Consider the following 25,776-nt stretch of genomic DNA (forward strand, 5'->3'; position numbering starts at 1 on the left):
TTTTTATTATATAATGCTTTTTGTCCAGCCTGAAATCACAACACTAAGTGGAAGAAATCTCACTCTAAATGATTTTTGGGGTGAACAGACTCTGGTAAGTGAAAAAGGCAAAACCAGAAATATGTTTTTATTGCACTACGAAGTTTGCTTTGACTTCACCAATTGTTACTGTGTGAATCAATATCCTCTCTATACAAAAATCATGGTGACTAGTCTTTTCATAGTTTCATCTCTGCCACAATGGCCAGCATATTGCCTTCAACAGTAATTAAAGCAAGCTAATTGATGGGTCCCTGCCCAGCCCTGCTCACTCATACTGACAATGTTTTCTCCTTAATTCCGCCCCAGCCTCAACTTCACCCCAAGCAAACTGTAATTATATCACACAGTCTCAATGCTAAGTGAGCTATGTGCCAATGAACAGTGAGAGTAGAGAGGACACACGAAGAAGGGCTCAGTTAGACGTAGTCATCAGTCCTGCAGTGTGTTTTGAGTAGAGCTGCTCTGTGCAGCTCTGTGCTGTTTCTTCTTGTAGCTGGGCCAGCGACATACTGGACAGCAGTGTCTGCCTGCTGCCAACCACACCACAATGCACTGCTGGTGGAAGGCGTGGCCACATGGCAGACCCATCAGCAGCTCCTCACTTCCAAAGTTCTCCAGACATACCACACACTCTGAACACTTCAGCATGTCACAGGGCCACACCGACCAATCAGATTGTTGATGGTTGGAGACACCTTCAAGTGTGAGGCAGCCGTCCATCAGTGCCCTGTCTGCTGATGGTGGGATTCTGTTCCCATGACACTTGGATGATGCAGCAACAGCACAGACACACTGATAGCTACTGCTGGGGTCTATGTTGTTGTACACAGAGAGTTGTGAGTTGCTGTCCTGATTGCACATTGATCTCATCTTGTGTCTTTTGCTGCTGTGTGGAGGTCTGCTGGGATCTACAGGAGGGGAGTCTGAATGTGAACTGTCTGTCTCTTCATCCAGCCTTCCACCAGACACCTCCCCGCTGTCCTGACCAACAGCTCTGAACCTCCAGGTTGGCAGGGCATTAATATAGTCCATGTTTACTAATGGGCGAAGCCAGAGATCAGGGAAAGCCAAACGCTGAAATAAGAAGTTGGGGTCATCCTCCCAGTCTGAGTGGTCAGATGGGTCTTGCAGTGATGCGATTGGGTGGAGCAAATACGAAGTGTACCAGTCCCACAGACTGGCCAGCCACTCCAGGTTGGTGGTGCTGTCCTCTTGGCTCCTGATGCCACAGCGGCGTTTCTTCTCAAAGTAGTCAACCAGCAAGCCATGGGCAAGGTAGGTGGACAGGAAGAGAGCTGGGTGGGATGAGTAGAAAGTCCAGTCAGCTCTCACCAGGCTGGCCAATGTGGTGGTGTCAGCATAACGAAGCAGCTTCAGACTGTAACTATACAGAGTGTCGAGATAGGGCATCTGAAGGAGAGCCTAAAAGAAGTGATCAATAGAGGTAGAATATAGATATCATGTAAGCACTCTCTTGCACTTCAGGTTCAGGTTTTTATTTTAAACCATATTTCTGGAATGGTCCCCCCAGAACAGAAAACAACTGGGCTCATGATGTGACAATGCCATTGAAAGAGGCACGGGTGCTGTATGTGTACAGTGCTAAGCATAAGTGAATACATCCATGCTAAAGTTGACTAAAAAGAGGAATAAAAAAAAAAACATCATCTTTTGGTTGATCTTAATGCCTAGTTAAAACAAATGAGGAAAAATCCAACCTTTAAGGACACAAATTTTCTTTGTGAATGAATAATGTATCGTAAATAAATAAACGTTTTTCCTTAAAATACAGTGGGCATAAGTAAATACACCCATATGTTAAATTGGTTTTATTTCAGTTAGCCTAATAGCTGGTTTGATTTGCATTGAGAGATGATCTTATGGAAAGTACCCCATGCCAATCTCTAGGTATGGTGAAGGGTATGTGATGATGTGGGGTTATTTTAATTCCAAAAGGCCAAGGGAACTTTATCAGGATGCATAGTATCATGGATCCATGAAATAACTGGCCTTTAAACATAAAAATCTGCCTACCTCTATGGGAATTTAACATAATAATATTATTAAATAATAATAATAATAACAACATTTGTGAAAAAAATAACTTTGTTCAACGCAAGAAGAATATGTCTATGAACTAAGTAGTGAAAACCTTGGTATGGAAGATTTCATACCAGAACAGGAAGCCAGGACACCAGCAGTATAGAGTTGTAGGTTCCAAGTGTTCGGATCAGAACTACAAATCGTTTCACTGTTGCTCCCTGTCCATGAAAATGAATACATGTTAAAAATAAGTGGACAATAAATACAGAACTGTATTTCTCTATTCTCTCTCTCCAGTACTGTGTATAAGGTATCTATTAAATTGTGAAATAAGTATTCAGATCTAAAAAGTCCTGCATTTAAAAATGTTTTCTTACAGTAAGTTAAAGTACAAATATATTATTACCAAATTGGACTTCAAGTATCAAAAGTAAAATTACTCATTCTGCAAGTGACCCATTATATTTAGTTTGTTACTGTATATACACTATATTGTTGGATTATTAATGTTAATGCAGTTTGTAAGGAGCAACTACATTTTATAGCTGGTCAGGGAGGAGCTATACATGCACCATATTTTATAAACTGATCTATGTTTTCTATGTAAAATCGTAATCTGCAAAGTAAAGGCGTGTTCCTTGTGGCCACCTGCGCCCATTCTTAGTTATGTTCTTTTGGGATCTTATTTACAAAACACACCTGCAGGCAATGTTTCCTTTAAAAATCAGAGTCCACCTGGAAGTTCCCCTTTAAAATTAAGTGGAGTAGAAGTATAAAGTTGAATTCAATGGAAATAACCAGGTAAAAGTGCCTCAAAATTGTACTTGAGAACAGTACTTGAGTAAATACATTTTGTTCAATTTCACTAATGCAGTTAATGGAAAAACAGGAAGTGACCTGTGTAATGAAGAGGTCCATCCAGGCCAGCAAGTTAATCAGGACCAGACTGAGGACAAACATATCATTGACCTCTGGCTGGACCGAACGCAGGAAAGTATCCATGGCAGCCAGGGACAGGAACTCCCCGGTACTAAAGTAAGAAGAGAGGAGGAGTGGAGCAGAGATGGAGAAATGACAAGAAGAAGAAGGGAAAAGGAGGTGTAGAAGAGGAGAGGAGAAGAAGAGTGGACAGGAGGAGAGAAAGAGTGAAAGGGAAGGAGGAGTAAAGGACAGTTGGAGACGAGTGAAAAGAAGGAACAAGACAATTAAAAGACATTTGAATTATTTTGTATAAACAATAACCCATTACAATTTCCTTGTTCAATCATCACCTGTTGCCATAGCGGTAAATGCCCTCAGGCATCTTGAGAATGTAGGCAGGGCTCTGTGACACATCAATCTCTGATAGGCTGCTGTAGTTGTCCCAGTGACGTACATCTACGAAGATGAACTCAATTCTGCCGGTAAACTTGACAGACAGCGAGGAGAAGAAGGCGGGCGGCTGGGACAGATGGGCGAACAGAAACATCTTCACTGGGTGGGCTGGGTCAGAGCGCCACTCCTCTACCAATTGCTCAGAATGACGCAGGGTTTTGATTCGATGAGCCACATGTGAGGTCATCCAGCGGAAGATGTGTTCAGTTTCAATGCGACGGCCATTGTATTCTTTTAGCATGACTTTGCCCTTTGATGCTGAAGTCTGAGGAACAGACATGATGAGAGTGGAGCGCTGCCAGCCACGCTTGATACAAGACCTGGTGGACAGAACAGAGAACCATCATGCCAGTATTACAGACAGACATTATTCTGGAGCTTTAAGCTTTATTTATACTCGCGCCTCCGTACATGGCGCGTGAGCTACGAGCATGCACTTAGACGTTTATGCTAAACCTATTGTTTATTGCAGTATTCTCTAAAATGCCAGCAGGCAAACAAACAAAATAATCTATGTAAAACAACAGACTTCCTTGCTGTTTCCAATGTGATTTATTATATATAAAATATTTTCTTTATTAAAACAAGATTTGGTTCTCATGAAGTGATCCAAAAATGACCTATTATTAGGATGGTCTTACATTCAGGTCAATACGACAATTACAAATCCAAAGGTAAAGTTTATTTTTAATATTAGATGATTAAAATAAAAAAAGTAATAGTACAACAGGATCGCAAGGCCCTGTAAAAAGAAGTGAGTTTGGCTGAACATACAATGAATGGGCGGTGGACCAGAACAAGAAATAAATCAAATTTCCCTACTAGGACAATTGGTCCAAATGCTTCTGCCAAATGATTATTTTCCGTATCTCACTGTGCCCTGCTTCCCACCTGTAGTCATTAGAGCAGTTGAAGGTTCCAGTTCTGATCCCAAACTGAGACACTTTCTGCACCATCTTCCCCCAGTTGGAATGACTGAGCAAAGCTTCACGGTCCTGGGCAATGACCTGCAGGTACACACAAGAACATGACAGGGTCAGACAGCTAATACAAAACAAATCTGTTAAGTACATGAAACACCTTCTAACAGTGTAAGTAGGAGCCCTAACCTCTTCTTCTAATTCTTGGTACTTTTAATGACAAAAAGTAGTTTACTCCAACACACATGATCCATTTTGTGCTATATCCCTTTCAAACAAGGAATTACAGACGACTTTGGGGCAGAACGTAGGCTTTACGCACAGACTTTTCATGTACAGGTTAAATGGTCTGTGTGGTTCAAATAGGGATCCTTTATTTGGCATGACCATAAACTGGTTGTTACCATAGAATGCATTTCTCACAGTTCTGCCTTGACCATTATTTGATAGAATACAACAGGTAGAGAAAAACTTGAAATATAGATGTGGGAGGGTATTAAAGGGTAATTTCGTTTTTTTTTTTTCAACCTGGACCCTATTTTCCCATGCATTGGTGTCTATGTGACTAATGTGAACAAACATCTCTGAAATTGGTCTAGTATTGAGCGGGAAAGCTGGGCTACAATGCAATCCTATAGAGCAAATGTGCATCTTCAATTTCGTCCACAAAAAGTGCTGTTTTTCCAACTGAGAGGCTCAGATTACTATTATAAGTGTCTGACAACATTATGTAAAAGGATTCATACAGAGATAGACCTTTTCGTTAAAGAGTAAAATTATTTTTGTTTAACCATAAACAACTCCGAGATCGCTATCGCCAAACCAACCAGACTCCTTTTTAGCGGGTATAGATCCAGCATATTTCCAACCAAGAGGCCTTTTGATAGTTTTATTTTGTTTCTGTTGACTGAAGTATAATTTACGATGATAAAATTACTATTTATTTAAATGGAGTCTGGTGGGTTCGGTGATAGTCATTTCGGGTGGTTGTACAAAGTATATTTTGTAACTTAATCACTAGTTATTACATTACACCCATCTTAAATCTCAATGTTTATAAGGGCATACAAAATTTATTATTTTAATAAGAACTTGTTAATCGAGCAAATACTCATGATAGCATTGTATCGCAACAACAGTATTTTAAATCACAATATGACTTTCTCCAAATCGTGCAGCCCTAATGTCAGTGGTAAAATATGCCCTTTTAGTGGACGTAAATTAAAGGTGCGCAATTGTCCAATAACTTACATTGTAACTATGTTCTGCTGCTGCCGACTGCAGCGATCTTGCTTAAAAGGTCATTTTGTTTCGTTTTTTTCAACCTGGATACCATTTCCCCATGCATTTGAGTCTAATAGACTGATGTGACCAAAACATCTTTAAAATTGGTCCAGTATTGAGCAAAAACGCAGTGATGGGTCGGCATGAACCAAGCTGCAATGTAGCCTACTGGGGCAATTGTGCACCTCTGATTTTTGTCCACTAAAAGTTTTTTTTGCCACAGACATACTCAGATTGTAATTAAAAGTGTCTGACAACAACATCGATCTCACGAAGTGACTTGTTCTAAGACAGCGGTGTCGAGTGTGTAACACAAGTCGGGTAAAAGGCGTTCCAGGAGTCTGTTGTTTTGGAGTAGGCAGGCTACAGAAATTATAGGGTTTGTGTTGTTATTTGAAAGACTTTCAATACCATGGCTCAATATTTAAATGATTTCAACAATGTGTATGAGGTCATTATAATTAGATGGCTGCCCGTATTTATTTGAGTATTTATTTAAGTATAAGGACGAAGAGAGAGAGAGAGAGAGAGAGAGAGATAGAGATAGAGAGGATGCAATACATCCATGGTTCCATGTTATCTAAACACTGGTTTGTAGCATATTTGCTCATGTCTCTATCACAGCCCTGTTGATTAGAGGGGGGAAATCCTTTTATTTTATTGGGGGAAAGGACTTTTATAAATATTTTTGGTCCACGATAGGGGAGGACTTGCTAGAAGTCATAAATGACAGCTTGGCTGGAGGGAGGCTTCCTCTCAGCTGTCGCAGAGCAGTCCTCACCCTGTTACCAAAAAAAGGAGCTCTGTCAGATATCAAAAACTGGAGGCCGGTGAGTCTGCTGTGTGCAGATTATAAGATCCTATTAAAAGTGGTAGCGACTGAAACAAAGCAACTGAAATTGTTATAGAGATTGACCAATCATACCGCAATACCCTGGTGGATCACTTAAAGACAATATTGCACTTATTAGAGATTATATTTATCTCTCTAGAACATTGGGGTTGAACTTTGGTCTAATCTCCCTTGATCAAGAGAAACTTTTGATCGAGTGGAACATCAGCACCCTTGGAAAACTCTAGATGCTTTTGGCTTTTCTCCTGTGTTTACTAATATGATTGGAGTCCCCTATAGTCAGATTAAAAAGTGTGCCTAAAATAAATGGTGGCTTGAGCGCTCCCTTTATGATCAAGAGGGGTATTCGCCAGGGATGTGCCCTGTCGGGCATACTCCCTGGCTATAGAACCCATGCTGTCTAACATGCGAAAAACTTTAAGCAGGGTTTAACTGTCTGTAAATGTTGTACCATTGTATCTGTTTACATATGCAGCTGATATCATAGTGGCTGTTAAAGATGAAGGGGATGTTAAACAATTAAAAGCTGTCTTCCTCTAAAGTTAACTGGGCTAAAAGTAATGCTTTGCTTCTTGGAAATTGGCAAGGCATAGAACCCAAGTTACCTGATTATATCAATTAAAGAAGAGTTGGCATCAGGTATCTGGGAGTACATTTGGGTGATGACTCTGCAAAGATGAAGAACTGGGAGGGAGTGGTGGAGGAGATGGAGGGCAGCCTGGGAAGGTGGCGCAGGCTCTTGCCCCGAATGTCTTACAGAGGCAGAGCCATTATTATTAATAATCTCGTGGCCTCCACTTTGTGGCACTGCTTAGCAGTGCTGGAGCCTCCTATTCTGTTGGGGAAATTGCAAAGCTTTATTGTGGACTTCTTCTGGTATAAACTTCACTGGATACCACAGAGTTTTTTGTTTTTATTAAAAGAAGATGGAGGACAGGGCTTGGTAAATTTAGCAAGTAGAAAATCAGCTTTCAGGATACAGTTTCAACAAAGTTTTCTTTATGGTCCACAAAATCTCCTGTGGAGGCAAGCAGCTGAGTTTATTTTTGGTCGGGTTGGTGAATTGGGGTTTGGAAAAACACTGTTTTCACTGAACTGTTCATGTTTTAATTTAAATGTATTGTCAACATATTGAGTGTCTTGAAAACATGGCGAATGATGGAGGCTGGTGTTTTGGGGCCTACTTCCTCCTTGTACTGGCTGTTGATGGAGCCAATTCTGAAGGGGCTTGTCTAGCCGCTGCATGGGAGGAAGTGCCAACCATGACTGGATTATTAAAGGATAAGGCTATAACAACTGTCCAGGACTTGTTACAGCTGGCTAGTGCTCAGATGAACAATGTGATAAAGGTGGCAGAAAAGTTGTGAGTCAGATCCACACGAGTGGTTGGACTAAAACTGGACAGATTTAACAATGCTTTGTCATTAGAGGACTGAGCTATTTTAAGTAGATGGTTCAATGGACAGTTAACACTTGAACACAGTGACCCTTTTCCCAAGATGTATATTAGGCCAAATGTAAAGGACTGTGAGACACTAGGCCCTCTGCTGGACAGTCAGGACTGGATGTTACTTGATTCTGTAAGTGGAAATGACGTAACATCTCTCTTGACCTAGTAAACACAGAGCACACTGTCGTCAGTCATTGTTACAATAATACAAAACAATACGATGGCTAGTAATAAGAAGACTTGTGGAAGAAGCACTGATTCGCTAGTCAAGGGCTAGCACTCCACCAATCAGATTGGTCAGTGAGTCCGACCTCCCACTGGCCATTCACAGTCTCAGACAAGTGTCCTTTTTGTAATGTGAGAGAGAACATTTTTCACTGTTTTGTTGATTGTTCACGACTGAATCCATTATTTAAATTTCAGAGGTTGATAAGTAATATTTTAACACGCAGTTGTTTATATTTGTTTTTTCTTATAGGAAAAATAAGAAGAAAGGCACGCTCCTAAACTTCTTGATGATCAAGCAAAGATGGCCATTTATTTAAGCAGGAGGGAACAGATGGATGGAGGCCAGAGATGCGACTGTGTTTCAATTTCAAATGTATGGTTAGGGCCGTTTTACAGTTTGATCATGAGTATTATGTGAAGATGCAGGATGTGGACGCTTTTAGGAGTGTATGGGACTGTGAAGGCACTCTTTTCTCTTTAAAAGACTCCAACATTTTCTTTAAAGATGTGTTGCTTTAAGTTAATTTAATTTTGTTTTATTTTTTTGCTTGTATTTGTTTTGTATTGTCTGTTTTTGATTCCTTGGTATTGTTGCGTAGTTGTCTGTGTTTCTCGAATATGTAAATAAAAAAACTCTCTCTTCGTCCATAGCCTATACTCTGGCTCAAATGAATCTAGGTGGTCATCAAGCTATAATAACCTCATCCACATTGTCGAAATCATTTAAGTATTGAGCCACAGCACTGACAATCTTTTAGATAACAGGAGCCTATAATTTTTGTAGCCATACCCCGAAAAAACAGACTGCCAGAACGCTTTTTTCCCCCGACTGGTCCTACTTGTTTAAAGTTTTGGAGGTATACAATTTTCCATTAAATTTTATGAATATGATTAAAACCCTGTACAAGTCTCCTAAAGCATATGTATATACAAACGGAATTCTATCAAAACCGTTCTCATTAACTAGAGGAACTGCCCAAGGATGTCCTCTTTCACCATCATTATTTGCATTAGCAATTGAACCCTTGGCTCAAAAAATTAGAGAGACAAAAGAGATAGGAGGTATCGAGATTGGTAACAAACAGTTTAAATTGAGCCTATTCGCGGATGATTTATTACTTTACTTAAGTAATGCAGTTACCTCAGTTCCACATGTTATGAAAATAATTACAACCTTTTCAGGGATCTCAGGTTATAAAATGAACATTGCAAAAACGGAGCTGTTGGCAACAGACTCTTGTAAAAAGGACTTGGAGAATCTCACACAATTTCGGATACAGAAAAAAATATATAAAATACCTTGGAATCTATATTAGCCATGATAAGACCCAGTTGTATAAAGATAACTTTCTTCCACTTGTGAAAGACTTTAAGAAGGATGTTAGGCAGTGGCAAGACTTGAAGATTAATTTAATAGGAAGAGTAAACCTCTTTAAGATGATGTGGCTACCGAAATGTTTATTTAAATTTCAAACTATTCCTAAAACCTTTTTTAAAGAGGTAAACTCAATGTCTTCGTTCATTTGGTCAAATAAAGCATCTAGATTGAAAAGGAAACTTTTCTATCACTCAAGAGCAGAAGGGGGTCTAAATCTCCCTAACTTAGAGTTTTATCACGTAGCAGCTCGGTCATTTTGTACTGATCGCATAATAAATAAAACAAATGAAGATCCATGGATAGACATAGAAAACAATCAATTACAGTGCAACAGTTTACTGTTAGCACTTTTTTCTAAGGGCAACATTAAATCAACGAACTTTGTTATTATTATTGTTATTACTTTGGTACATTAAAGGCCTGGAATAAAATAAAAAAATTCTTCATCAGAAAATAGGGCTTCCCAGGCATATACATATTTGGAGCAATCCATCAATAAATATACAGAGCACGCAGCTTTACTGGGAAACATGGATAAAAGGTGGACTCAAGTAGTTGTCAGATGTCACAAACTACGACACTGTTGCACCATTTAGTGAATTAAAAAGTAAATATAACCTAAAAGATGGAGAATTATTTAGGTATATGCAACTGAAAAACTGGATTACCTGCAATTTTGACTTTACATTAGCCCTGAAATGTCTAACATATTAAGCCAAAGCAACAAAAAAAGGAGGCTGATCGGCTCTATGTACAATTTACTGATAAGCATGGAAAGCAGTGATGAATTATTACAAAGTATATACAATAAATGGATGGAAGACCTAGGGGTTGACGTTAAAGAAAAATGGAAAGAAAGCTTGTCACTTACATACAAATTAACTACTAACGAAAATCTGCGTCTAATACAGTTTAAGATAATGACAAGAATATATTACACTAGAGATAAAATAAACAAGATAATACATCATCAGATATATGTTTAAAATGTAATCTATATGGTGACTCCCTTATGCATGCCTTTTGGTACTGCAAAGGAATTAAGAAGACTTGGGAGAGTATAGAGATTTGGTCATCTAAGTATACTAACAGAAAAATCATCTTCTCTCCAAAAATGTGTATTTTTCAAGATATACAGGGAATAAGATATCCAACTTGTTGGCAGATACTTTTTTCTTCTCTTATCTTTAAAAAATTGATATTGCAAAATTGGAAAAATAAGGAAGCACCTTCAATAGAGAATTGGAAGGCCCTAATGAAGTATTATCTGTGTATTGAAAGATCAATGTCAGAGGACAAAAATAAAAAGAAACAATTTGATAGTCAATGGAGCCAAATTTATAATGCCCTCTAGAGCATGTCTTTAGAATCCCCTTTATTATTTTAATTTACTTATTTTTGTATGTATGTATGTATGTATGTATGTATGTATGTATGTATGTGTGTGTGTGTGTGTGTGTGTGTGTGTGTGTGTGTGTGTGCAATGTGCGGGTAAATGGGGACGGGGGTGGGAGAGGTGGGCGGATGGTAGAGTGGGTTGGTAGGGGTGGGTTGATATACTCAATAATAAGTATTGAGGGAAGCATAGTATATAAAAAAAAAAGAGATGAAATTTTGACGAAACTCTGATTTTGATAACATTTTGAAATCTGTCTTTTCTTTTTGTTTATTTTTATTTAATTTTTTTTTACTTGTTGTTTCGCCTTTATTTGATGTAATTCCTGGAACCAAATTATGATGACCCACAGAAATTAATAAAAAGAAAGAAAAAAAAAAAAAAATAAAAAAAAAAAGAAATCGATAATGTTCTCAAAAAATTATATAAAAATGAGCTCTCATTATTTTTGTAGAGCACATTGAGCTCAAGTCTATCTGACTTACAAAAAGTCAATCTCATGGTGTGAGGGGTGCAGCCTTTCAAAGTGTAAACTGTTTTGGCCTTTAATTATATTGCCACCATCAGGCAAAAAGACATCATATTTTATGGAAAGCATTAGTACAACAATTGTGATGTACATTTTTCAACTTGGGAGCAAAACATGCTCCTCCGGGGAAAAAAGTTACCATAAGCCCTGTTCATAGGCCTACTGATTAAACAACTGGACTTTGGGGTCAAGTGTAGTCTATCTGGGCCCATGTCCCGGATGTGGAATCCCCCTTACTGGAATACTGAATATAATGATATTCCATTATATTTTGTATTTTGAATTGTTACCTGCCACCAGAATTTTGTGATTTCCTTGCCATTTAGCCGTTTTAACAATAAATTGGTGCCTAAAAATGTATTAGAATGCAGGAATTGAAGTAATCTAAAAAAAAACCTGCCTGAAAGGGGAGCGAGAGAGGGGGAATGACATACAGCAAAGGGCCACAGGTCGAAGTCGAACCAGCTGCCGCTGCATCGAGGAGCAAACCAGGCGAGCTACCCAGGCACCCGAAGGATGTGAAATATTTTAAGGTTTGTTGAAAAGCTGACGCTAAAATTTAATTGCTGTATTTAAAAGTTGAATATTGCCCATCATGTATGAAAGAAGTGTAATATTTTAGGGTTTGTTCAAAAGCTGACACTAAACTGAATTGCTGTCTTTAAAAGTTGATTTTCAACAGCTCACAACTCACTTGTATGAAACGGACCCCAGACTGACCTCCAGTCACAATGAGAATGAGAATACCTCCAGATGCGGAGGTGGTCTGGCTCAAAGCATTCTGATGTGTTTTTACATTTTATACCTGTGTATTATAGAGGTATTTCATGGATTTGGTAATACACTTCCATAAAGCTTGGAAATGTACAGATTAATAAAAAAAATTGTCACAATCAAGACGACATACAGTGAGATAGAATGGGTCACCTTGAACAACGTGAACGTTGAACGAAGAGTGTTTGATTAGAGAAGATGCGATATTCCTGCTTTGCAGAAGAATCATTGTCATGTCCACTTGCAACCCGACTACATTTGAATATACTGTTAAGATGTGCTTTTACCTGAACCAGCCATATCCCATCTTTAGTGTCCTCCACTAATTCATAGAAGTGCATTTCTCCACTGAAGTGTGTTGTGCTGGCATCTCCTGCCTCTGTCTGCTCCTTCTCTTTCTTGATGGCTGAGTATAGCTCCCCCTGTGTCAACTCTCCTGTAGGGGGAAAAAAAGTGCCATGATTAAAAAAAAAGAGTTTTGTTTGACCTCTATATAATGAATGAATTAATGCTTATTTCAAACATATTAAAATAATAAAAACTAAAAACACAAACAAACAAAATATTAATTTAACATATCTGAAAAGGATTAGGAAGAAGCAAAAGTTTATTTAATCCTACCCCCTTTTCCACTACTATATAATAATCATCATGAATAGGTAAATGTTTACATCATAAAGTATTTATATCATATTTAACACGTTCTTTACAATTTCCTAGTATATTTACACACCACAAGGTAAAGATATTTTTCCTATTATATATTGACCATAAAAAATAAATAAATCTGATAGCCAAAACCTTTCCTCCTCCCTGTATTTTGTAAAAACCATATTTTTGTACCGTTTTTTAAACTGGGTCATACTTGGACATTGCTTTAACGATATACTCAATCCGTTCCAAAATTTCACTCCACATATAGAAATACAAAAAGTATTTAAGGTTGTACGAACACAAAGACGTTTCAAAAAGAACTCTCCCCTCAAATTATATCCGCCCCATCTCTATTAAAACATATTTTTTTAATATTGCCTGGGAGTATGTTGTTTATTGCTTTATACATTATTTGTGCCGTTTGGAAATGAACCAGATCATTGAATTTCAGCGTTTTTGATTTTAGGAATAATGACTTTGTGTGTTCTCTGTAACCGGTATTATGAATTATCTGTATTGCTCTTTTTTGCAATACATAGTGATGATAGTGTACTTTTATAAGTATTGCCCCAAACCTCTGCACAGTAATAGATTAGATATGGTAATACAAGTGAACAGTAAAGAATGTGGAGTGATTTGTGGTCCAGAATGCGTTTTGACTTACTGAGTACGGAAATGCTTCTTGAAAGTTTGTTGTGTATGTGATATTTTGTCATATTTCTAGCTTATTTTGTCATCTATTATTACACCAAGAAACTTATTTTCATTTACTATTTCGATGTGCACACCGTCCACCTGTATCTGTACTTGAGTACTCTTTTTACAATTACCAAATAACATGATTTTAGTTTTACTTAAGTTTAATGATAGTATGTTTTTGTCAAACCACCTTTTTAATTTACACATTTCTAAAGTAATAATATCCAGTAGTTCCTTTAAATTCCCCCCAGAACTAATATGTCATCTGAGAATAGTACTAATTTTAACATTTTGGATACCTTGCAAATATCATTTATATATAGAAGAAACAGTTTTGGACCCAATACTGACCCCTGGGGGATGCCACAAGCAATGTCCAAGCATGACGATGAATAGTCTCCCAACTTCACATATTGTTTCCCGTTTCTTAATTAAGTTTTCACCCAGTGCAATACTATGGAGGATATATTTATTCATAATTCAAATTGAAAGTCCAAAGAGAAAACAAAGCCAAGATCAAATTAAAAATCTTATTTTACTACGCTACTAGGAAATATCATGCCATAATTGAATTTAAAAAAGAAAAAGGAAACTGAAAAAGCAAAGTTGAAATGTAAAATGATAATTTGAAAATGTAAAGTGCAATGTAAAAAGTCAAATTTAAAATGCAAAGCTTAAAAATAAATGCTTAAACTGAAATCTTTGATTGATTGAAAATCGCAATGGAAATAAGAAAAGAGAAACATCAAATATGAAACTCAAAATGTGAAATGGAAAAGCTTAAATGGGAATACTTAAATTAAAATCTCAAAATAGAAAAAAAAGAAATTTTATTTTAGCCTTTGCACTTTATAATTTTCAATTTGAAATTTTATCTTTTGAATTTTACATTTGGCAATTGCCCTTTAACATTTTAAGATTCACTTTTTCCATTTAGATTTAACATTTGGATGTGACAGATGTCAAAAGCGTATGTAAATAAGGAGGCGTGGCCCAAAGGCTGGTGGGAGGGTCTGAAACGAAAGGGGTGCAGAGGCACCTTATGGACAGCAGGGGGAGGTGACTGCGGGCCTTGACATCAAGCCAGCCTGGTAGCGAAGTTAATATAGCCTCTTGTTTCACATTAGATGATACAAACTGATGATGTAGGCTAAACACAAACGACATTTCATGCAACAACAGTGAAGTTTTCATGTAGTTACTGTAATTGGGCCCGTTTACTTTTTCGTTCATTTGATTTCCTATTTTGAAACGATATACAAATTAGAAAAATGGGTCATTTTAAACCTTGTTAATATTGATGACAATGTGTTCAAATGGAAAACGAGCCATATTCAGGAAATAAACTTGTCCATGATTCTAGTGAGAGTGAGAGCAAGCGATCCTGGCCGCCACCAGCTTGACTGTCACGTCAGACGGAAACTTCTCAAGTCCGACAACATCGGCGCATATGTGCAATTGGCCATCAATTTTTGTAAAACTGCCCATATTCAAAATCTACACAGTTGATTTCTCACATAAAAAAAGTCTCAGAAGTGAATTTAGTGTTGAAATAGCAGACGAAAATTGTAAAAAAGCAATCAATTCTAGAATCTAGGCTAGATCGGGAGTTTGCCGTAGCAGCAGCAGCCAACAACTTTGAACACATTGTCATAAATATTAACAAGGTTTAAAATGACCCATTTTTCAAATTTGGATATTGTTTCAAAATTGGAAATCAAATGAACGAAAAAGTACATGGGCCCAATTACAGTAACTACATGAAAACTTCACTGTTGTTGCATGAAATGTCGTTTGTGTTTAGCCTACATCAGTTTCTATCATCTAATGTGAAACGAGGCTATATCAGCTTCGACTTGTTGACCAAATCATCCATATTATCTAGCCTTATGTTGTTATCAACAAAATATTGAGGATAACCTTGTTGTGCCGAACTATTTTTAATAATACTATTTAATGTCCCGTATTCATAATTCTGTAGTATTCCTTTCTACATACCCGTATGATGTTAACTTATTTTTATATTTTTCATATTTTCTGCTTCTTTAGTTCTTCATTTTATAAATTCTCTATAAAGTGCGTTTTTCTTATTACAGCCATTTTGTAATCCTTTTGTGATCCATGGTCGAGCTGAGTATCTTTGTTCTTTAAAGTATTGTATAATTGGACAGTTTTTATCATATAAGGATGTGAATATTCTTAAAAATGTGTTATATGCAATGTCAATATCAATGTCTTTGTATACAATATCCGAATTTTGTGCTACTAGGTCATTCTTCAACGCATTCATGGTTTCCTCTGTCCTCACTCGTCTGAATTTTGGCTTTTCAGCTAGTTGATTTCTCTTGTAGTCGGTGTCATAAATTGTGAAGACCGGTAGGTGATCACTGATTAATAGTCCACCCACAGTATTATTGTCAATGCCATTGGTAAATATATTACCTATTAAGGTAGAATAGTGGTTTGTCATTCTGCTGGGTCTGGTGATTTTTGGATATAGACTCATGGTGTACATGGTATTAATACATTCATCAGTCATTTTGTGCTTGTTTGGATTTAACAAATCAATGTTAAAATCACCACAGAGGAACATTACTTTTAGATTCGTTTTTGAAAACATTTATTCAATCCTGTCCCTAAATACTTAGATACTAGAGGAGGGTGCTATACAACTAATGATAACATTTTTATTTTTTACTTTACAGATTTCAATTGTTATACATTCTAATAAGTTAAGTCAATCACAGTTGTCATACTGTCTACAATCTTATAATTCAAGCTTTTATCCACATATATAGCCACTTCTCCTCCACTCTTATTCTTCCTGTTTATACAGTTGAGATCATACCCCTCCAGTTCAAAATCCATTCCCTTTTCTACATTGATCCAGGTTTCAGATTGTAAATGGTTCTCTAAATTGATTTAAATATTCCTTGATGTTATTGAAATTAGCATACAGGCTTCTGCTATTGAAATGAATAATTGATAATTTGTAGGGCTGTCAAACGATTACATTTTCTTAATCGCGATTAATCGTTGAATTTCTATAGTTAATCGCGATTAATCGCATGTTTTATCACAAGTAATTAAAAGATGGGTGTAACATAAATTGACCATTTATTTTAATTCAATTATATTCTATTTTAAGTGTCAAATCATAACAAATGTTATCACAGGATACTTTACAGATAGTAGTACACTCCATAATAAGAGACCTAATAATTCCCCCAAAAATATGCATTTGGTGCGACAGCAGCAAGGGAAAACTTAAAACGTAGTAAAAGTAAAGTAGGGGTGCATAATTTATTGACTCAATACTGTTTTTGCAATATCACATTGTGCAATATAAATATCGAAAATGTCCCGAAAAGTATGCTATATTCCATTGGTGGCTAGGTGTTGTGATCAATTTAGAGCCAGCGTATTTCATTGGCCCTGTCACATGGCACACTTCGAAAGCGTGACTGAAGAGCGAGAAAGAAGCGAGAAGCAGACAGACAGAAAGAAAGAGAGAGTGCGAGCTGCAAAGCCAGTGTGTGGAGTGAAAGGAAAGAAGAGACAAAAAAATAAGAACTTCAGTGTGGCTCAGGGAGACGACGAAATTATGGAGACTGAAGAGGAAACTTTAGTAGCCAAAAATAATGCTTAAACTCCGGTCGATTTATGAGGACTATGGTTAACTGCTCCTCAGATCGGCCATGTCAAAGATTTGGCCAATTTGACATGTATAATCGGCGGGGAGGGCACTGCCGGCAGTCGGACTCAAATGGCCCATCTGATTTGTAGAGTGCTAACCCAGAAACGGGGAGCGGAATGAGCGTGACTAGAGTCTTTCAAAATCTGACGAAAATCTTTTAAACTGACCTTTGTCGATCTGAAACAAAGACAGATTCAGCAACTGTATGGCCTATTTCTCGCTTAAAATGTTTTCAGAAACACGTTTCGGTGAACTGTTTTAGTACAATATGAGATCGTATACTGAACAAGCCGCCATGACAGTCTGTCTTTGAATTTTTTATTGCAGGTCGATTTAAGGTGTGCGCCCCTAACTTTCCTGCCTGTGCCCCTAAGATTATTTAGTTAGGGGCAACAGTACTCCTAGTAAAAAAAAGTTAATCTTGAGCCCTGCATGCACTCATCCAGGCCAGTTTATGACTCACTCTCATGTTAAATGCATCACGCAGGGAGAGGAGACAATACCATTAATGTTACGTGCTAGGTTAGCCGATAGTAGCTGTGTTTCTTGGTTATAGGAGTAGGGCTAGGACGGTTACCACGGTCACGTGTCGCCTACCGCAGATCTGAGCTCGTCACCACCGCAAAAAAACATTGGCTTGCACATTTTGACATGGATTCATCGATTCTAATGACATGGATTGTGTCTGATGACATTGTGTCTTACATGGATTTAAGGTTTTCTAAACAAAAGTTATCATCAAAAGATGGAGCAAATCCGACCTTTCGCGAGTTGGGGAGCACAATGTTCCATGACACATAACAACATTCCATTTGTGTTGACTATTATGCATATGCAAGAGTACCTGTGTAACATCTTGTATCGGAGAAATTACATTTCTCCGTTCTCAGCTGAGGTAGACACATTAACGTTACAGCTGCAGTGTTAACCATTGCACATTAGCCTAGCAGCTAACAGAGTTTCCTTCCGTTTATAGCTTTATCCCGATAAAAAGGCACGGTTGAATTTCAGCCTGCATGCACGTTTGGTAGCCTAAAACGGAGCAGCTTATATTGGTAGAGAGAGCAACAAGTTAGCGGACTGCCGAGTCACTCTCTCTGCTCAGCTGCTAGACGAGCTGCACTCGGGCTGCAACATGTTGTAAGGTTTAAGCCGATGTTTTTCGGGGGTAAAGCCATTCACTTTACCGGCGGTATTGACAATAGATAAAGCCACCGTGTCTGGAGAAGCTCTAGCTTGTTGTTTTATTGTTCACTTTTAACTCACTTTACATCATCTTTGCCATCTCTTTTTCCTCTTGCTTTTCCTCACAGCGGCACTCATACGTTACACTTACTGGTTACCGCTCGCTCTCCTTGCGCGACCACACGGGCACTGACGTCACTCATTTAAGGCACCCTGCCATTCTCGCTCTAATTTACGCTACTCTCATAAGGGGGTTGCGGTATACCGCAGTAATTTCTTGCTTTTCAACCGCGGTAAGAAAAAATCCATACCGTCCCAGCCCTATATACGAGCCCAGGTTAGCTTAGCCTTGTAACGATAGTCAAAATTCCAAAATTAGATATAACATAACTGTTTTTCACATTATGCAAATTACCAAAAAAATCCATCATGGCAGACTTCTATGGTCCAAGAGGATTTTTTGTATAGCACGTTAAGCAGGATATGTGTGTAAAATTTCAAGTCAATCGGATTCACAGTGTGAGAGGCGTGGCCTTTCCAATATCACGCTTTTTGGGGGGCTAATATCAACGCCACTATGTGGCCGATTGGGCTCAGATTTCGTGTGAAGCATTTGCACCATTTCCAGTTATGGTGACAAGTCTCATGTTTCTAGCTCATTCCAGCTCACAGCAATTTGAGGTTTTGCGGAAGACAACGAATAATAACCTGGCTCAAACTCGATAGGGTTCTACCCCTTCGAAAAGGTATGTAAGCCTACCTAACCAATAAAACTGACTGCTGTGGGTGTCTGCGTCTACAACGCAACCCCCAGAGTTTTCAAACTATAATGATAAATGTCTCTGTTTTAGGGGTTGGAAACAGCGGAGTAGTGTGAAAGTGAGGCATAAACGTTGCAGAAGATATGCGTTTTTAAACAAAAACGTATTATAGTGGATGTAGCCTTAGTGATGGGAAGATGAAGCCTCACGAGGCTTTGGGGCTTTCTTTCCGTTAGTGCAGAAAAAGGGATTCGGGGCTTCAAACACACAGCTAGCACAGTGACATCTGGTGGCTTGCAAAACGTATAGAACCCCTTTAAGACTGGGGCTAAAACACTAAAACATATTGATAATTTTAATTGTTTGTCTCATACCTGTCCAATATGTTATAGTAAAATAATTATTAAAAGCACCCCCACCCACCATTACCTGATTTCTCTACCAGCTCGCTGACATCCTTCTTCTCAGCCAGTCCGGAGTATCCCAACCCTCGACACTCCAGGATGGTCTTCAACTTCTTATAACTGAGAGTAACTGGATCCACAAGCTGAGAGGCGAACATACCAGTCTCACACCAAACTACCGCCTCAAAAACCCTTGCTAGCATAAACAACACTATGAAATACAAGAGTAAGAAGAATAATTTTAACCACATCGTCAAGCTGGACGAGAGCGCTGCTGGCAGAAGATAATGTAGCTATCTGTCATAGGCTGTCTATGACCAATGGATAGGCTACATAGGCTTCCAATCACTTTCTACCTATTCACAACATACATTAGCTTAATATAAAATATTTGTATGTCCGTCAGACCTTCATCGTTTGATCGAATGTGGCTGGGAAGATATCCCTGACCGTTCACTTCCTTCACCAGTAGTTCACATTCGTGAGTCCTGCTAACAGTGACAGCTAGCTAGCTAATTAGCTTAGCATGCAGGTAGGCCTTGGTATTAACTAAAACAAATAGGCGTCGACAAGATCCAGTGTCAACTGCACGCAGTGCAGTTTCCCGCTGAATGAAAGTAGCGAGCGACACCGAATGCTGCTGTGGTTTAAGATATTCACAACATTAGAAAAAGACACCAATGACGGATCTGATTTTTGCTCCGATCAGCTGGGTACACAGAGCGCCGTCACATAGATGACGTCACATCCGGCTCTACCTCACGCATGTAAACAAGATACAAAATAAAATACTGATAAAAGATTGGCCGTTTTCGAAATCGCCTACTACATACTACAGACGAAACAGTATGGGTGGGGAGGCTGAGCCTCTGAACAAGCTCGTAAAATCACTGCACAAAAAAAATTAACTCACACCACTATGGCAAATGAAAAACATAACTCATTGAGCTTTGAATTTTTTTTGTTTACTTTATCAGAAGCTGCATGGTTTAGCTCCCCCACCCCTTAAACTATTCTAACAGCTCATGGTGACATAAGTCAAACAAGATATTCAACTAGAAAAGTCCGCAAGAAATTTTGACAGTGTGCCTATTGGTGTACATCCGAATTACGTGGGAGCCAGAGGGAGCCGAGCTCCCATAGAGTGAGGACTGGTTTCTATGAAAGCAACAAAGTCAAAAATCTGAGGGGGTCTCTCACATCTGAAGGTGTCTGCCATATGTGGCATTGTAATTTAATCTTAAACAACGCTCATTATCCATCCCTGTGCGGTCTTTTACCATTAAAGACGTTAAATTAAAATATAGGCTATACGGGACGTAGACCTGAGCCTACCCTACGCTCATGAACGCAGCACGACTGCACTTCACCATCACACCACTAGGCTATGTGAGCAAACCGCATAGGCTACGATCGATTTGACAGCACTTGCAAGTCCGAAGAAGTCACCTTGCTTTTAGCTAAATGTGCTTTTGAGGTAAATACCACCAACACATCTTAAATAAATAAATCTGTAGCTATCCTCTGCCATTCAGAGCTCCGGAAAAGTTCCCAGATATTTTGAAAACACCTGTCAGCAATACAATGCAATCTCTGATGGCGGAATATTCAATGAATAGGCTTCCCGAAAACATCGCAGTGCAAATTCCAAAATTGTCTATTTATTTCCACGGTTCAACACACGAGACGACTGAACACCCAGGTGTTGTTATCACTACGTGCACATTATAAGACTAGAACATAGTTTGGCTGTGCAATGACTTTATTCATTTCTGCCAGTTAGTGCATTTCCCCTGAGTATAAGTTAAAGACTACATGCATTATTGTGTTTGACACTGAGGATATCGGAGACGGTGGTCTGGTTCAAATGAGTTGCGTTTTATTTCATTGTGAAATTGAGAATGACACTCAGGCTAAATCGTTTAGTCTATTTCTTTGTATTGCGAAATTGAAATGAAATATGGACTATTACAATCAATAATATGTTGAAATTAATTAAAAGGACTCCATTTCTGTAAAAAAATAAATCTGTCTGTTGTGTGCGTGTGTCAAGATAATAGCGTAGGCGTACCGTGCGCATATACTGCGCAAAAGCGCCACTCGCGCCTAGACTATTTAATTGTATAGCCTTGTTATTGCAGTGCAGGGTGTGCCAACTTTTTTTTCTGAGATAGAGAGACCCCCTTTAAGACAAAAACATAATTCGAGCACTGAATAACACTGGCTACTGACACGGCCTACAGTAAAGAGTCTCCATGATAGCAGTAGGAGTTTGTGTTTGGTTATTCAGAATTGTCGAGAAACTCAAACTTTAAAATGTTAGGGTAGTATTCAACTATCAAATCACATTAATACTTTTTGAAATATTCTATCTTCTTTGAGGCTTTTAAAAAAAGCCCTTCTGACATTTTTATATTAGTGTGTTTTGGATAGAATGTACAGACTCAGAGTAGGGGATCCAACTGACTGAGTGAGGAGCAGCAGATGCAAATTATTTTTTGCTTTGCTATACCATCCACAGTTTTAACTCACACATTTATTTTACATCAAAATGTAGGGAATGTTGTGCCCTTTCTAACAATGTGCTTAGGGAGGCAAACAGACTTCCACATGAGGCACAATGAGCTTCCAAGTAAAGCAGTGTCTACCAACTGCAACACTGCCTCCTGTATTAAATCATACAAGAAATACCAGGAGGAGAAGACAAACAGGCCCTTTTTGGACAGCTATTGTCCTCACATTTCTTACACAACACACACCATAGATGCACAGGATGTTCAGCGGGGTGTCATATCTCTCACAGTATTAAAGATTAAGCGAAAACACCTGTTGGTGTTGAGGCCTGAAGTCAGTTAGGAGTCAGTCAGTTGGTCAGTTAGTCCATCATGACATCATGTTAGCTGACAAATAACACCTCTTCTCCTTTCTTTATCTCCTCTTCTCATCCTCTCCTTTTATTCTCCTCCCCCTGTGGCAGTAAGTGATTTGCGCAGTGAAGGAGAGAGGGGGAGACTGTATGTTTGACAGGTCAAAAATGTCCATTTAATGATTATACCTCTGAAGTTCGTTCTTTAATTAAAAAACCATGAGTCCAAACGGCAAAATATTATCATCACCAGAGGGATAAAAGTGTGCCGAACGCATTGATGTGGTTTTTATGTTTGTGGTTTCAAATATATGCGACACAGAGCAGGTTATAAAAAGGGAACTGTCTGCATCCTTCCAGATATTTCTTTTCATTGTTTCTATTGGCAATTGGTATGAACAGAGCCAAAAGTTTAATTAACAAACTAAAACCTGACCTTTCTGGCCTTCCTTGATGCAAAATCATCAATGATGTTATCGTATGAAATCTGCTCCCCTATTGAATGATTGATACTGACGGAAAGGCCATTGAGCCGTTCCTGGGACATGGTTGACCTCAGGTATGACTTGATTAACTTTAGTTTTGAAAAGCTCCTCTCAGTCACAGTGACTGGCAGAATAAGTGCAATCCTGAGAGCAATCCAAAAGTTGGTGTACATCTCCGATAGATCCTTATCATCCCCCATTCCCCCCTTATCCGGACTGTTCCATTTGGGAGACCAAGCAACATAGGTGCCGATTTATGTTTTCCTCCGTGGGTGCTTTAAATTTTTTTTTTGCATTTCAGACGGCCGACACGAACACACACGCCTATCAGCTCGATAATAAAGCCGTAAAGTAGGCTATCTTTCAACTCAGGATAGGATTGGCGATGAAAAGTTTAACTGACACATAACCGCGATCAGCTTCGTGGGTGCTCAGTATTAGCGGAGCACCAACGGTATCGGCGCCTATGCCCAGCAACCCGTTCGACCCAGAGGTGAACTGTCCCCCGCTCTCCTTTCCCCTTCTCACACAGCGTCTCTGTGCAGTGTGCACGGTACCTTCTCAGCAAGCATGGGCGCCAATTTGCCAATTCCCCACACGGTGAAATGATAGATGATACAGTAGAAAACCGCTTCGAGGATTTTTTTTTGCTCGTGCCGCCATGTGTCATGAAAAAATGCTGTCCCGGGCGGCTGCCCGCTTCGCCCGTGCCAACAACTGCTACTGGTTTCATGTCTGCCACCGAAGTGTGTGAGAAAGAGAAAATACAATGGTTGAGTAAAGGCCATCGTCACCACAGGTATATAGGTAATATCATTAGTAACAGCTGATCTGAGCTACCTTTACTCTGCTGTTTGACATGTCCTGCAAAGAGAGGACAACACGGCCTAAAGTAAAGAGTCTCCACGATAGGAGGTGTGTGTGTCAGAACTTGTTGCTATGGTGATTTCCGCAGTGAGGGAGTAGAGGAGGGAGGGGGAGACAGTATCTTCAATGGGTCAAACATGTCCATTTAATGATAATTATACCTCTCAAGTTTGTTCTGTAATTCAAAAACCGTGGGTCCAAACGGCAAAAATATTATCATCACAAGAGAGATAAAAGTCAGGCGAAAGCATTGATGTGGTTTTTATGTTTGTGGTGTCAAATATATGCGACACAGAGCCAGTATCAGGGAACCGTTTGCGTCGTTCCAGATATTTCTTTTCATTGTTTCTATCGGCAGTTGATACGAACAGAGCCAAGTGTTTAATTTCGGTGAATTCCATAATTACGTTGCGACCGACACAAATTTGTGAACGTGAAAATATGCAATGTTGTGCCCTCTAACAATGTACTTTGGGAGGCAAACAGACTTTCACATGAGGCACAGTGAGCTTCCAAGTGAAGCGGTGTCCACCAACTGCCACACTGCCTCCTGTAGCCTATTATTGGTTCTCATAATACATACATGGGTTTATTTTTGATAAGTGTTTAAAAAGGGTGTTGCTGCGTGTGATGCGTCACATTGTATTACTCGTTTGTGCATGCGGGTCACTTTCAGGCCGTACCCACAACACGTATTTTTAAACTGAAACGGGGGTGCGCAAGCCCTCTGCCTTTTTATCACCACAAGTTTACAGACACGTCTCGGCTGATTGGGTATTACCCACCAAATGATAAAAACTCCAAGCCTGTTGCACACCGTTTTACGCAGTTCCGAGGAAACATGTCGTTCAACCAGAAAACCGTAGCAAACCGCTTTGCGATTGAACACGCCCCAGTACTTGAGTCTGATGCGGGTCACATTTAAAAAAAAAAACGTGAACAGTCAGTTAAAAGAAACGGAATTGAACATTAAGGCCTGCAGTCTGAAGTTTAGAATGCCAACACAAAGAAAGCGGAAGGTCTACAAGTACTTTACAGAACAATCACGTGTCTATTAAGCTAATATCTACCTTCCACTCCAAGCACTCCTGCAGTTAAACTCCATGCCTTCTCTTTTCTGGTGTTGTCTGATAAAAAAAGATCTGTGATGTGGTATTGTTTTTTAACCTCCAAGATGAATCTCTCGTTGTCCGTGGTGTTGTAAAGGAGACACAAATAATATTTGGGGGGGGGTTTGGTAAATCGACTGGATAGTCTGCCTGGCTGTCCGAGCGGCCCGCTGCTCCCATGAAAATAGACCTGGCGCGTATATTTAGCGGAGCGGAGAGCCGCTTCTCGCGCACTTCTGGGACGCGCCGTGGTGCAGCTGGTGGAATATCAAACATTGAATGGCCCTAACCCTAACTTGTCATTAAAAAAAACCGACACTTAATGACAGAAGCGTTATGTCATAAATGTTTATGACTTGTTTATAGTGTTCATGACAGTGTCATATCACTCTTGACTCTGTGATCTGATTTCATGCTGCACAAAGCACAGTAGTTTTCCATACCCAGCAAGGAACAGCAACTTTGATTACATTGCTGAAGAGTTGGAGGTTTGCAGCCTAACACTTTTAATGTGAAGTAGTGGCAGTAGGACATGTTTGGTTACCATAAGCAGTAACTTAACACAGCTCTGCTACAGCTGTAAGAGAGTGAAGCGTAAACGGTGAGGCTATCAATCAAATCAACCGACATGCTGCATTGTTTCCTGTGATTTCCTTATGTGTAGTTATGTCTTTTTAATCCTGTGTGGGAATGGTCACAAACAATGAAAACTACTACAAATTAATTGAATTATTATTGCAAATCTCTCTTCAAAAAGGGTTTAAATTCATGAAAATCT

At 39.0% G+C, this 25,776-nt stretch overlaps 1 protein-coding gene across 2 annotated transcripts; it reads right to left on the reverse strand.

Moving 5' to 3' along the window:
• On the reverse strand, positions 1-25,608 carry rnf103 (ring finger protein 103). 2 transcript variants are annotated; one of them, XM_078261047.1, is made up of 7 exons: positions 19,697-25,111; positions 12,559-12,707; positions 4,351-4,466; positions 3,357-3,779; positions 2,983-3,115; positions 2,217-2,303; positions 1-1,464 (listed from the first exon to the last, which is right to left on the reverse strand). In XM_078261047.1, the coding sequence occupies exons 1-7, from the start codon at positions 19,920-19,922 to the stop codon at positions 472-474; spliced, it is 2,127 nt and encodes a 708-aa protein (XP_078117173.1). In that variant the 5' UTR covers positions 19,923-25,111; the 3' UTR covers positions 1-471. The 2 variants fall into 2 exon arrangements, with proteins under 2 accessions (XP_078117173.1, XP_078117174.1); XM_078261048.1 differs by lacking the exon at positions 1-1,464 and adding an exon at positions 2,785-2,832 and having other exon boundaries at positions 2,216-2,303; positions 19,697-25,608.
• Between the last annotated feature and the right edge of the window lie 168 nt (positions 25,609-25,776).

The sequence above is a fragment of the Sander vitreus genome, chromosome 10 (assembly GCF_031162955.1).
Source record: "Sander vitreus isolate 19-12246 chromosome 10, sanVit1, whole genome shotgun sequence".
Taxonomy (NCBI): domain Eukaryota; kingdom Metazoa; phylum Chordata; class Actinopteri; order Perciformes; family Percidae; genus Sander; species Sander vitreus.